Genomic DNA, 14,460 nt, shown 5'->3' on the forward strand with positions numbered 1-14,460 from the left:
TCCTTGAGGGCCCCAGACTCCTTGTCAGCCTACCTAAGGATTAGCTCTCTCAATGCTTGATAAAAGTGTGTTGAATATATTAAAGAATAAACTAATTCTGTAACAACACCACATATATTCTTTGTGAGAAATTGTTCTGCTCTGATCATAAACTAGTTAGCCAGCATGTAGCAGCATTCATAGACAAATTTCTTCATATCATATGTATCATGGAGTAGTCTTATGAAATATAAAACACATTTAACTTTGAATTTGTTTAGATCAATATTCTCATACCTTAAATACTTATATGAATGTGAATTTACTCTATAGATTTTGGGCTTCTTTAGTGTCCACAATTAATTACCTTGTTTATAGTAGTTATCTGTAGTATAAGCATTGTCTCCTTCACCTGACACCTGAATTCAAAGTAGTATAGTTGCCAGGCAAAACTTCCATAGTTGTATTTTTTAATGTAATTGACTGATATTCTTTCTTTGAAGATAAGTATAAGGTAGGTTGACAGTGATTTGAAAGTCTCTTGGTATTTTTTTATGAACTTGTGTCCTCTACTTTATAAAAACTCAGTGAGCATGCACAGACATAGAAAACAAATTTATAGTTACCAAAGGGAAAGGGGAGGGGAGAAGTAAATGAAGAGTCTGGGATTCGAAGTATATATAAAATAGATAAACAACAAGGTCCTAGTGTATAGCACAGGAAACTGTTTCAATATCTTGTAGTAAACTGTAATGGAAAAGAATCTGAAAAAGAACTGAATCACTTTGCTGCATACCAGAAATTCACACAGAATTGTAAATCAGCTATACTTCAATTTAAAAAAAAAAACACAAAAATTCAGTGAGTATGTATTATTTTCATTTATATGATCAGTTGAAACTTATGATTGCTTGCTCTATATAGAGTTTACCATGATGAGTGCAGTATACAATGAAGGGGCGTAGATACTGTTTTCTAGATATTCGTAACAGGAAGAAATAAGATAAATTCCCTCTTAGAGCAAATGTCTTAATTGCAAACATAAGCCCTTCTGACATTCTGTGTTCAAAATTTGGTACGAATCAAGGCAAGAAAAGTTTGTAGGAACCAAATTTAGAGATGGCCCAGGTATAGAACTTGTACATAACTATGATTGGCGTGTTACAGGATCTGGTAGAAAAGGTAGACAACACGCGTGAACAGATGGGGATTTTCAGGAGATGGAAACTATAAGAAAGAATCACATGGAAATGGCAGAAATAAAAGCATATTCCATTAGTCATGTATGGATGTGAGAGTTGGACCATAAAAAAGCTGAGCATCAAAGAATTGATGCTTTTGAAATGTGATTGTTGGAGAAGACTCTTGAGAGTCCCTTGGACTGCAAGCAGATCAAACCAGTCAGTCCTAAAGGAAATCAGTCCTGAATATTCATTGGAAGGACTGATGCTGAAGCTGAAGTTGGCCACCTGATTCAAAGAGCTGACTCATTGGAAAAGACCTTGATGCTGGGAAAGATTGAAGGCAGGAGGAGAAAGGGACGACAGAGGATGAGATAGTCGGATGGCATCACCAACTCGATGGACATGAGTTTGAGCAAGCTCCGGGAGTTGATGGACAGGGAGGCCTGGCGTGCTGCAGTCTATGAGGTCACAAAGAGTCAGACACAACTGAGTGACTGGATTGAACTGGAGATAAAGGATCCTTTGAGAAAATTATCAGATATGCAAGGTCTTAAAATTTCTTATCTCAGCAAACTGTTGGAAAGTACACTACATCAAAACAAATGAGTAAACCAAAAAAAGAAGAAAATATGAACTCCAGGAAATAGAAGCACCAGCACAGGATTCTGGTAAGGGGAATCCCCTGGACAATGGTGAAGGCAGATTTAGATCTGACATGCTTAAGAATGTCAGCTTTGCACCATGTTGAGCTTGTAAGAAGATGCTAGGGAAAACTTCTTCAGGAAAACTTGTAATTCCTGATGATCTGATTTTATATTGGAAAGATGCAGACAGCTAGCCAAGAATTTAGGGCTGAATTAGTGATAAGTTTGGAGACAACCCAGAGAAGGCAATGGCAACCCACTCCAGTATTCTCGCCTGCAAAATCCCATGGACGGAGGAGCCTGGTAGGCTGCAGTCCATGGGATCACTAAGAGTTGGACCGAGCGATTTCACTTTCACTTTTCACCTTCATGCATTGAAGAAGGAAATGGCAACCCACTCCAGTATTCTTGTCTGGAGAATCCCAGGGACAGGGGAGCCTTGTGGACTGCGTCTATGGGGTCGCACAGAGTCGGACACGACTGAAGCGACTTAGCAGCAGCAGGAGCAGCATGGAGACAACCAAACTAATTTTAAAATGACATAAATCTGGGAAAAACTTGCAGGAAGGAAAGCATCATCATAGTTTACTGTGTAAATCACCTGTTAACAGTATTTTCACAGTCATAATTTTGTAAATGTTAAACTCACATTTAACCAAAATTAAAACTATGATAATGGGTTTTATGATATTTCAAGACATAGAGGTTAAAACACAAACACACACACACAACTTTATGGGAGTTTCCACTGCTGTGGCCCAGGTTCAGCCCCTGGTTGGGGAACTGACCTGCTGCATGGCTCTACCACCAAAAAAAGAAAAAAGGAGTAAACACCAAAACAGTCAGCTGAAAGAGGTAAAAGTGTTTTTTTTCTTTGAAATGAAGGAAATGGAGAGGTGCGGGGCAATTGTCAGATCCTTGCTTATCTTTAAAACTGCAGGATGACTGACTCTTTAAATGAGTGTTTTACTGTGGTATTTTAAAAATGTTTTTCAGTGACAACTCTCATTGGATGATCACCAACTTATGGACTGTTAAAATACTTACTATGTGATATTTCAAACTTAAATAAAAATCTAATCTATTCATAGCTTTGTTGGTGGTGGTGGTGATTTAGTCACTAAGTCATGTCCGACTCTTTGTGACCCCATTGACTGTGGCCTGCCAGTTTCCTCTGTCCATGGGATTTTCCCAGCCAAAAATACTGGTTGGGTTGATGATTTCTTCTCCAGGGGATCTTCCTGACCCAGGGATCTAATTCGTGTATCCTGCATTGGCAGGGCAATTCTTTACAGCTGAGCCACCAGGAAAGCCCATTTACAACTTTAGCCAAACAAAAATCCTTTACAAGTATAAATAAGTAGGCAGCCACAGTTGAAAAGTAGAAATTTTCTATCTGTTGAGATAGTTTTGAATCAATTAATCCATTTTGGACTTTGATAGCTCAAAATGAATTTAAGATGACTAAGTGTATTTTCACACATTTCAAACAAACAAATCAATAGTTAATAAACCAAACTGAAGGGAGGGCTTGCTATTTCATTTGCTCTTTTTCTGTAATAAAGTGGTTTTACATTTTGAGCACAGACTCAAAATATAAAAGAAAATAATTAAAATCTCAAAAAAAAAAAGGTTTGTTGTGCTTTTGAGGACTATGAAGAAATATAACTAGATTTGAATCACAGAAATATTTTTTGTTTCTGTAAGATCTTGCTGAATTTGACTCTTTCCTTTTATGATCTCACACTAGGAGTTCTTTATTTCTCTCTCTCTCTCTCTCCCCCTGTATATGTCATCTTTTATCTTTTTATCTACCTCAAATAGTGCCTATCACTTAGACACCCAATGTATATATTTACACACACACTTAGATTTTACTTTAGTCAGAATTTTACCATTTTATTTGTAATTGTGGAGTTAAATTGAATTTTACATCTCTGATAAAGGAGTAACACCAATTTTGCTTTTAAAATTTAAGCAGCATACTTAATATAGTAAGGGTAAGATTCCTACCTGCAATTCTCTTTAATGCAACTTTTAGAAATAATACATATACTGTACCATGTGCTAATAAAGGAAGTATACTAAGATAATATAAGAAGCAAAAAATTAAATAAAGGTAATTTTTACTGTATATATTGGTAGTCCATTCCTAGGTGGTTCTTCTCCAGGGAATCTTCCTGGCCCAGGGATGGAACCTGGGTCTCCTGCATTGCAGGCGAATTCATTACCATCTGAGTCACTAGGGAAGCTCCATAGGTGATTAAAGATAGTAAACATAAAATATAAATATGTTACATTGTTCTTCTTCCAAAACTCACTCTTACTCTATTGTCTATTAATTGAAAAGTCTCAGGAAATGTTCATCTTAGCTGTTTTGACTCCTGATCTTCCTACCCTGTGCATTCTACACTGTGATTGTCAGATTAAGTTAACTGGTGTGCCCCCACACCTACTGACAGTAAAAGGTAGACACACTATTCTGAGAATGAAACAGCAACATTGTAAGCATCATTAGTCAAACACTTAAAAAAGACTTCATAAAGACAAAGTCATAATCAAAACTGAGATGATTTTCAGGCCATTAGCTGAGACTGCCTCAGGCAGAATCTAAGCATAATTTAAAATTCTGCTTCCTCAGGTGATTAATTGTAGTTGTGCCCTCGCTAGATTGCTTTTTAGATGGCAAGGATCATGTTTATCTTTTTATATGCCTAGAATGGTGCCTGTTACTTTGGCAGACAGTAACTGAATGAATGCCCGTTTTCTGTAGTGAATTTGAGACTGGAACTACAATTAATCACCTGAGGAAGCAGAATTTTAAATTATGCTTAGATTCTGCCTGAGACAGTCTCAGCTAATGGCCTGAAAATCATCTCAGTTTTGATTATGACTTTGTCTTTATGAAGTCTTTTTTAAGTGTTTGACTAATGATGCTTACAATGTTGCTGTTTCATTCTCAGAATAGTGTGTCTACCTTTTACTGTCAGTAGGTGTGGGGGCACACCAGTTAACTTAATCTGACCACCATCAAAGTCAATGTGTAACTTTCTTATAAGCTTCTTTCATTGGTTCAGCTGTGATAAAATATAGTCTTTGTTTCTTGAGTGTAATACATAATTAATTTTTTATTATGTCACTATGTTTACAGTGGAAAAGAAGAAGGAAACAATAACAGAGTCAGCTGGTCGACAACAAAAAAAGAAAATTGGTAAGATGAGTTATTGCTATATACAATATTAAGGTTTTCTTGGAAAAATAAATTCTCAGATAATGAAAATATAAGAAAATTTTTTTTTTAATTTTTTTTATTAGTTGGAGGCTAATTACTTCACAACATTTCAGTGGGTTTTGTCATACATTGACATGAATCAGCCATTTTTTTGTTTTTTTTAAAAAGTGTTTGGCTGTGCTGGTTCTTTGTTGCTGCACAGGCCTTTCTCTAGTTGCAGCAAGCAAGGGCAGGGACTCCTCTCTAGTTGCTGTGTATGGGCCTCTCATTGTGGTTTCTCTTGTTGTGAAGCATGGGCTCTAGGACATGTGGGCTTTTTTTTAAAAAATAAAGTTTTCAATAGTGATAACTCATGTTTATATAGTTCTACAGTCTACAAGAGCACTTGCGTACATTATCTTGCATGCATGTGTGATAAGTCACTTTAGTCATGTCCAACTCTGTGCGGCCCTGTGGATTGCAGCCTGCCAGCCTCCTCTGTCCAAGGGATTCTCCAAGCAAGAATACTGGAGTGGATTGCCATGCCTTCCTTCAGGAAATCTTCCTGACTCTGGAATCAAAATCTGTGTCTCATGTCTAACCGGCATTGGCAGTCAGGTTCTTTACTGCTAGCGCCACCTGGGAAGCCTTGTGCATTATCTTACTTGATTCTTTCTACCATATTGTAGAACAAGTTCAAGCACTTGCTTATTTTTGCTTTTAGCTTTGAAATTTCAATTTAGGAAAATGATGTTGACAGTCATGGCTTTTGAACTTGGCTGAAGATTCTTGGCATAGTTTGTAAAAGTGTTTTGTTTTCTTATCTGAGATGATTATTTCCAGTGAAGTCTGAGTTACTTGTGCTTATTGTTGCCATGACTTCCTTACTGAGAATTGACTGGTGATGGAAACCCACCAACATGTAGGAAGTTTTCTGCTGAACAATTTTACCTACTCTGCAAAATAATTGGTTTTAGTTTTTCAGTGTAATTTGACTTTAATTACAGAATGTAATTATCTTCTAAAAAGACAATTTATAAATGGCTATGTATAATTTGTATTTGTACTTTATATGCTTGTTGATTCTAAAATCAGGAAAAAATTGTTGTGAAATTGTGTATTTGGATCAAAAACTATGTCTTTATACCTGGATCATTGCTGTTAAATCCTGGAAGATTACTCTACCAGGCTTGACTATACCAGTGTCCTTTACTAGTTATTGTTGTTGTTTAATCACTAAGTTGAGTCCGATTCTGCAACTGCATAGACTGTAGCCTGCTAGGCTTTTCTGTCCATGGGATTTCCCAGGCAAGAATACTGGAGTGGGTTGCCATTTCCTTCTCCAGGATCTTCCCAACCCAGGGATCAAACCTGCATCTCCTGCTTTAGAAGACGAATTCTTTACCACTGAGCCACCAGGGAAGCCCAGTTTCCTGTTCTGGTTAAAGCTTCTCAACTTAGTGCAGGGATATTAGATGTGCTCTTAGTGGCCTGATCACTCGACTCCGTGGCAAGGCGCTGCTGCACACCCCTCTGAGTGGGTGTGCCAGTGCTGTTCTGTACGCCAGCCACTCTGGTGGGCCCTGAAGCAGCAAAGTAGGCAAGGAAGTCTGTCTTTTAAGAGATCTAAAGAGGGAAATGAATCAGTGCAGTGTAGTAGATATTTTTTAGAGATACATTCTGAGTGTCATAAAAGTAAAGAGAAAGGATATTCGAACCAATCTAGGGGATCAGGTTTTCTTGGAGATAATGCTTTAAGTTGAATCTCAAAGCTTTAGTGTGTATTAACTAAGTAAAAATATAAATAAATAAAATACTGGTCAGTTGGACCATCTGCAAAACCCTGAAGTAAGCCTTTACATATTTTTAACTCTTTTGCCAATGGTATGTGGTAGTGAACAGTGTTAACTTCATCTTTAGTGATGAGAAAATTGAGGCTTAAGTAACTTGCTCTTGGTCATTCTGTGGTATGGTGCAATTAAGTCAGTGGTAGAGAAGAGATGTAACCTGTACATTCATAACTTTAGAATCCACATTTTTAAGTCTTGTATATTCTTGGCAGGATAGGCATATGCAAAAGCATAGAGCAGTCAAATAGCAAGGTATATACCTGGAACTATAAATAGTATACTGTAACAAATAAAAAAGGTATGTGTAACATATAAGCAGACAAGCCTAGAGAAATGAGTAGTGCCTAGTCCATAAAGGTCCTTATAAATTAAACTAAGGTAAGGAGGTTAACATATGTAGAAAGGAATTTAAACAGAGGTTTGAAATCACATTTTAAGGAAGACAAATCTGGCAATATTTGGAGCATAAACCAGACAGGGGATCATTCTGGAGGTAGGGAAGTTGTGAGATTTATCAAGTATCCTTGGCATACACATAGCATAGCAAGAACCTGAACTTCGGCAGGAGTACTGGGACTGGAGTAGGTGGTACATATTCAAAGGATTTAAGCAAGGAGATGTAACACAACTTGATGACCTTTTAGATGTAAGGTATGTAGAGAAGAATGAGTCTGGGAAGAAGCCTGGATTTCTGAGTAGAATAAGAAATATTGGAAGAGCAGCAATTGGGATAAGGAAGAAGAGAGGCTGATTTCAGTTTGGACATGCTGGATTTGTCGTGCCTGTGTGACAGCAGGGTGGAAATATTTGGTACACCATTGGATGTATGGTTTGGAGCTGACAGAGAGGTAAAGGCTACGAATGGAGTTTCTTTACTGTTTTTTAAAGTTGATTCAGTTTTTGTCTGTGCTGGGCCTTCATTGCTGTTGAAGGGCTTTCTCTAGTCGCAGCAGACACGGGCTGCTCTTCGTTGCGGTGTGCAGGCTTCTCGTGGAGGTGACTGCTCTTACGGCAGAGCACAGGCTCTGTAGTTGCAGTGTGCAGGCTCTGTGCTCGTGGCTCGAGGGGCTCTGGAGTGTAGGCTCAGTCGTTGTGCTGCATGCTCTGTGACATATGGGGGCTTCCTGGGCCAGGAATTGAACACTGAACCCCTGGCCCCCACACTGGCTGGCAGGTTCCTAACCACTAGATCACCGGGGCTGTTACCGTTCAGTCCCTAAATCATGTCTGACTCTTTGTGACCCTGTGGACTGCAGCATGCCATGCTTCCCTGTCCTTCAGTATCTCCTGGAGTTTGCTCAAACTCGTGTCCATTCAGTCACTGATACCATCCAACCATCTCATCCTGTGGACCACCAGGGAAACACCTACAAGTAGAGTTTAGAATCATGTGATTATAAATTGTAATTGGGCCCACAAACAAAATGAGGTCACACAGTGAGGCCATATAAAGTAAAAAAAACAAAGGGCTGAGGATGGAGAGAGTCCTGAAACATAAACATTCAAGGAGTAAGATCTTTTCTTTAGTGGAGCTCAAAAAAGCAATGCCAGAGCTGTTGGAAGAGAGTTGTGTCACAGAGGTTGAGAGAATTTCAGGGGACAGGAAGGGTTAGAGGGCAGGTGTTAAATGTCTAAGAGGCAAAAAAAAACAAAGGTATTAGTGATTTAGCAAGAATAATTTCAGCGGCATGGGATTTCCCTGCTGGTTCAGTGATTAAGAATCTGCTTTCCAGTGTAGGAGGTGCGGGTTGGATCCCTGGTCTGATCAGGGAACTAGGATCCTACGTGCCTTGGGACAACTAAGTCAACACATCACAACTAAGACCTAACTCAGCGAAATAAATATTTTTTAAAAGAGAATAGTTTCAGTGCCTTTATAGGGGACAGAAGCCATATTGTATAGGTTAGGGAAATAACGCATGTCAGAAAGTGAAGACATTGAATATAGGCAGTTTATAGCTTTGTTATAAAGATAAGGAAGATATAAAAATGGAAGGCATCCAATACTTTGGCCACCTGATGTGAAGAACCCACTCCTTGGAAAAGACCCTGATGCTGGGAAAGATTGAAGGTGGGAAGAGAAGGGGACGACAGAGGATGAGATGATTGGATGGCATCACCAACACAATGGACATGAGTTTGAGTAGGCTTCGGGAGTTGGTGATGGACAGGGAATCCTGGTGTGCTGCAGCCCATGGGGTCACAAAGAGTTAGACACGACTGAGTGACTGAACTGGCTGATCAGAAATCTTTAAATCTAAGCTTGTATTATTTGGGCCTTTATAAAATTGCTTCAACTGTATTTTGCCTTGACATTGCACTTTAGCTATGTCATGAAAAACTCAGCCAGTTACATTTTTATTTTAGTAGTACTATGGACTGTTTATTGAGAACATTACATCACTTACGTTAGATGGTATTCCTTTGACAAGAGATTATGGAAACTTTCTAGTGGTTTAAAACATCAAGACAAACAGTGATTCTCATAAATAATTGATTTACTTTTATCTTATTGACTCTGTGTTTGAACTGATGGTTTTTCCTCCTACTTAAACCAGCTGCTAATAAGCATAGAGTCAGATTTGCTATTCATTTCCAGCAGCTTTATGAGACCATTAAATGCATTTCTGTCACTGACCCTATCTATCAATGTAGTTTTATTGTGTGACCCTTATTTTTCCTTTTCTCAGATGCCCCACATGGGCCCCTTTAAAAGTTGAATGTGTAGGGACTTCCTGGTAGCCCAGTGGGCTGAGACTCTGCCCCACAGACGCAGGGGCCCGGGGCTCAGCACTGGTCAGGGGGCTGGGTCCCACTCGCCACCTGCTGTAACTGAAAGGTCCCTCACACTGCAACTCAGGCCCGGCACAGCCAGGTAAATAAACATGTATATGTACTGGGCTTCCCAGGTGCCAGCTGTGGTGAAGAACCCACCTGCCAACACAGGAGACTAAGAGACACAAGTTTGATCCCTGGGTCAGGAGCTACCCACTCCAGTATTCTTGTCTGGAGAATCCGCAGTCAGAGGAGCCTGGTGGGTTACAGTCCGTAGGGTCTCAAAGAGTTGGACATGACTGAACCGAGTTAGTATGCATCATACAAACACATAGTGATGAGGGGGGACTATAAAGAGTGATGTTGCTGCTTTGGAAGAAGGGAGTTCTTAGTAAGAGGGGAAAGGTCAGCAAATTCAATGTTTCAGAGAATCAAAATGTCATTGATATCACTTAGGTGACACTCTTAGATTGTGGTCTTAGAGCCATTAATTTGAAACTGAGCTGTCTGAAGACTGTATTTTTCGTTCTTAATTTCAGGAGCAGATATTTTGGTTATTTTATGTTTCCCTCTCATAGAAGATAAACTACTTTTGATGTATTTTATTTAGCTCTTTGGCTATAGTAAGCTATCTCAAGTAATGAGGAATTTAAGGATATATGTGATCAAGAACTCAGGAAAAACTGAACTAACTGGTAACAGGAAGGCAAGAACTGTGTTAAAGCAATTCCTGCAGACAGAGCAAGCCCTGGGATAAGCCAGACACTGGGCTCACTATGAATTTATAGTACCTTTCTCTCTTCTGGTATGCAGTGCTTCCTAGCATTTAGTTTTTGCCTGCACCTAACTTTGACTTGTATCCTACAGTTCTTTCTATATAGTATTTCTCATACATGGTCTCTAAGCCACCCATATCAGTTTTGCTTGAGATACTTGTTAAAGTGAAGGGTTCTGAGTCTTTGTTGTTATTCAATTGTTCAGTTCTGTCCAACTCTGCGACTCCATGGACTGCAGCACGCCAGGCTTCCCTGTTGTTCACCATCTCCCAGAGCTTGCTCAAACTCATGACTCACTGACCCATTGAGTCAGTGATACCATCCAACCATCTCGTCCTTTGTCGTCCCCTTCTCCTCCTGCCTTCAGTCTTTTCCAGCATCAAGGTCTTTTCCAGTGAGTCGGCTCTTCACATCAGGTGGACAGAGTTTGAGTCTGAGTCTTACTCCTGGGTTTTACTGAATCAAAAGTTCTAATCCAGTGTCTAAGACTGTATTGTCCAATTCTGCACCCTCTAGCTACCTTTGACTGTTTAGATTTTAAATTAATTGAAATTAAATGAAGTTGAAATTTTAGTTCCTCAATCACACTGGTCATATTTCATTGCTCAGTAGCTATATGTAGCTGTATTGATAGCACAGATATAAGATATTTTTATAATTGTAGAAAGTTCTTTAGAATAATATTGCTTAAGGAATTGCTTAAGATTTTCCAAAGGAGGTGAATAAGAGCTGAGGCTTAAAAGTTGAGTTATAGGCTAGCCAGGAAAGGGTTTGATGGGATAGGATGAAATAGTCTAGGTATAAGTAAGGTAGCCAATCATTCCAATTTGTTTAGCCCAAGGAGTTTCTTGGGATGTGAGATTTTCAGAGCTACAACTGGAACAATCTAGGAAAGCTGGGACAATTGGTCACCCAAGATAAAAGAAACTTTATGTACAAAGATGCTGAATCAAGAGAAAATCATCATATATAAAGGAACTTTGGTGATGTAAGAACATAAAACTTTATGGGAGTGGTCAGAACTGTGGCTTCAGAAGTAAATAGGAGCCAGATACAGGACTTACAAGTGATACTGAAACATCATCTTGGGGCTTCTCTTTTGGTCCAGTTCCTCTGGACTCTGCACTTCACTGCAGGAGGTAAGGTTTGATCCCTGGTCAGTAAACTAAGATCTCACACACTGCATGGAGAGAAGGGAATAAACATGATCTTACAGGGGTAAAAAGCCATGGAAGGATTCTAAGCTGGCTAGTGTCATGATCTTGTTCAGGCTGCCTTTTCGGTAGATCTGATATGCGTTTATATGGAATGTGAATTTGAGGAGACAAGTTTGGAGACAGTGAGGTCTGTTAGGAGGTTTGAAAGTAATATAGGTAAGAGATGTTGGAAGCCCTAACTAAGGAAGTGATAGTAAGGAGGAGGGGAGGCAGTAGATTTCATAAGTATTTATCGGGTATAATTAATAGAACTGGGTGTTTGAAAATAGAGTAAGAAGTCAAGATGTGCATGTTTCTAGCATAGATGCTTTTCTACACCTTTCTTTTCATGTCTCAGTGGCAGTCCTTTTCCACTCCTACTTGTTCTTTGCCTGTTTAACTTCTCGTCATCTCTTACCCCAGTCCTCAAACCCCCAGTTTAAAAATGGTCTTTTGTTAGAGAGCTGTTCAGTAGAAAAGGAGACCTAGCCCTGGAGATACACCTTAGCTCCATCCCTTTTTGTTCATTTTCTTCCATATATCTTCACCTTCAACTCCTTCCTGCCTGTATCCTTTCCTCCATGGAGAACAAACTGGGTAGGAACTGTTTAAGACGAGGAGTCATGTATTCATCTCACCCATGCGTTGTTTGAAAACTGCAGTCCAGTCTGTAATTCCTGTAGGCCTGTTTTTCTTCCTTCCTTTCTTTTACCTGCCTGAACTTGCCAGCCCTCACACCACTTTAATATATTCCAGTTGTATGTTTTTTATTTTATAGAGCATTGTTTATATTTTTATTTCATAATATTCTTGTGAGGGTATGAATTGGTGTGTCTTTTGATCATTCTTTTATCCCTAGTACCCAAAAAAAGTGCTTGGAATATAGTAAGTAATCAATATGTATTTCTTTAATCCTGGTGATAAAACTACATGATGAAAGAAACCAGTAGCATAGTATATATAGAGACCATTGGATTGGAGGTAGAGAAACTTGGATTCTAATCCTGGCTTTGCCGTAAAATGCCTGTGTGAGCTCTGAGAAGTCACTTCTCCTTAGCTGAACCTCAGTTTCTTCATAGGCACAGCAATAAAGTCCATTATGTTGATATAAAACTCAGCAGTGGCCACAGGACTAGAAAAATTCAGTTTTTATTCCAGTCCCAAAGAAGGGCAGTACTAAAGAATGTTCAAGCTACCATTCAATTGCTCTCATTTCACATGCTAGCCAGATAATGCTCAAAAATCCTTCAAGGTATGCTTCAGCAGTACATGAACCGAGAATTCCTAGATGTACAGGCTGGATTTAGAAAAGGCAGAAGAACCAGGCATCATATTGCCGTCATCCGTTGGATCATAGAAAAAGCAAGAGAATTCCAGGAAAACATCTACTTCTGCTTCATTGACTACCTTAAAGACATTTACTGTGTGGATCACAACAAACTGTGGAAAATTCTTCAAGAGACGGGAATACCAGACCACCATACCTGTCTGTTGAGAAATCTATATTCAGGACAAGAAGCAATAGTTAGAACTGAACATGGAACAACAGACTGGTTCAAAATTGGGAAAGAAGCACCTCAAGATGGTATATTTTTGTCACCCTGCTTATTTAACTTATATGCAGAGTACATCCTGTGAAATGCCAGGCTGGATGACTCACAAGCTGGAATCAAGATTGCTGGGAGAGATATCAACGACCTCAGATATGCAGATGATACTACCCAAATGGCAGGAAACAAAGAGGAACTAAAGAGCCTCTTGATGGAGGTGAAAGAGGGGAGTGAAAAAGCACGATTAAAACTCAACATTCAGAAAACTAAGATCATGGCATCCGATCCCATCAGTTCAGTTCAGTCGCTCAGTCGTGTCCCACTCTTTATGACCCCATGAATTGCAGCACGCCAGGCCTCCCTGTCCATCACAAACTCCCGGAGTTTACTCAAACTCATGCCCATCGAGTCGGTGATGCCATCCAGCCATCTCATCCTCTGTTGTCCCCTTCTCCTCCTGCCCTCAATCTTTCCCAGCATCAGGGTCTTTTCCAATGAGTCAGCTCTTCACATGAGGTGGCCAAAATATTGGAGTTTCAGCTTCAGCATCAGTCCTTCCAATGAACACACAGAACTTATCTCCTTCAGGATGGACTGGTTGGATCTCCTTGCAGTCCAAGGCACTCTCGAGTCTTCTCCAACACCACTGTTCAAAAGCATCATTTCTTCGGTGCTCAGATTCCTTCACAGTCCAACTCTCACATCCATACATGACCACTGGAAAAACCATAGCCTTGACCAGATGAACCTTTGTTGGCAAAGTGATGTCTCTGCTTTTTAATATGCTATCTAGGTTGGTCATAACTTTCCTTCCAAGGAGTAAGCGTCTTTTAATATCATGGTTGCACTCACCATCTGCAGTGATTTTGGAGCAAAAAAAAATTAAGTCTGACACTGTTTCCACCGTCTCCCCATCTATTTCCCATGAAGTGATGGGGCCAGATGCCATGATCTTAGTTTTCTGAATGTTAAGCTTTAAGCCAACTTTTCCACTCTTCTCTTTCACTTTAATTAAGAGGCTTTTTAGTTCATCTTCACTTTCTGCCATAAGGGTGGTGTCATCTGCATATCTGAGGTTATTGATATTTCTCCCGGCAATCTTGATTCCAGCTTGTGCTTCTTCCAGCCCAGCATTTCTCATGATGTACTCTGCATATACGTTAAATAAGCAGGGTGACAGTATACAGCCTTGACATACTCCTATTTGGAACCAGTCTGTTGGTCCATGTCCACTTCTAACTGTTGCTTTCTGACCTGCATATAGGTTTCTCAAGAGGCAGGTCAGGTGGTCTGTT

General features: G+C 39.6%; 1 protein-coding gene across 1 annotated transcript in view; it reads left to right on the plus strand.

The window, feature by feature from the left end:
* The window catches only part of TMCO1 (transmembrane and coiled-coil domains 1), a 71,975-nt gene that overhangs the window by 6,325 nt on the left and 51,190 nt on the right, over nt 1-14,460 (plus strand). The window contains exon 3 of the mRNA XM_065946503.1: nt 4,959-5,018. Coding sequence (XP_065802575.1) covers nt 4,959-5,018 — 60 coding nt within the window. The remainder of the gene's footprint in view (nt 1-4,958; nt 5,019-14,460) is intronic.

Source organism: Muntiacus reevesi, chromosome 1 (assembly GCF_963930625.1).
Source record: "Muntiacus reevesi chromosome 1, mMunRee1.1, whole genome shotgun sequence".
In the NCBI taxonomy this organism is placed as follows: domain Eukaryota; kingdom Metazoa; phylum Chordata; class Mammalia; order Artiodactyla; family Cervidae; genus Muntiacus; species Muntiacus reevesi.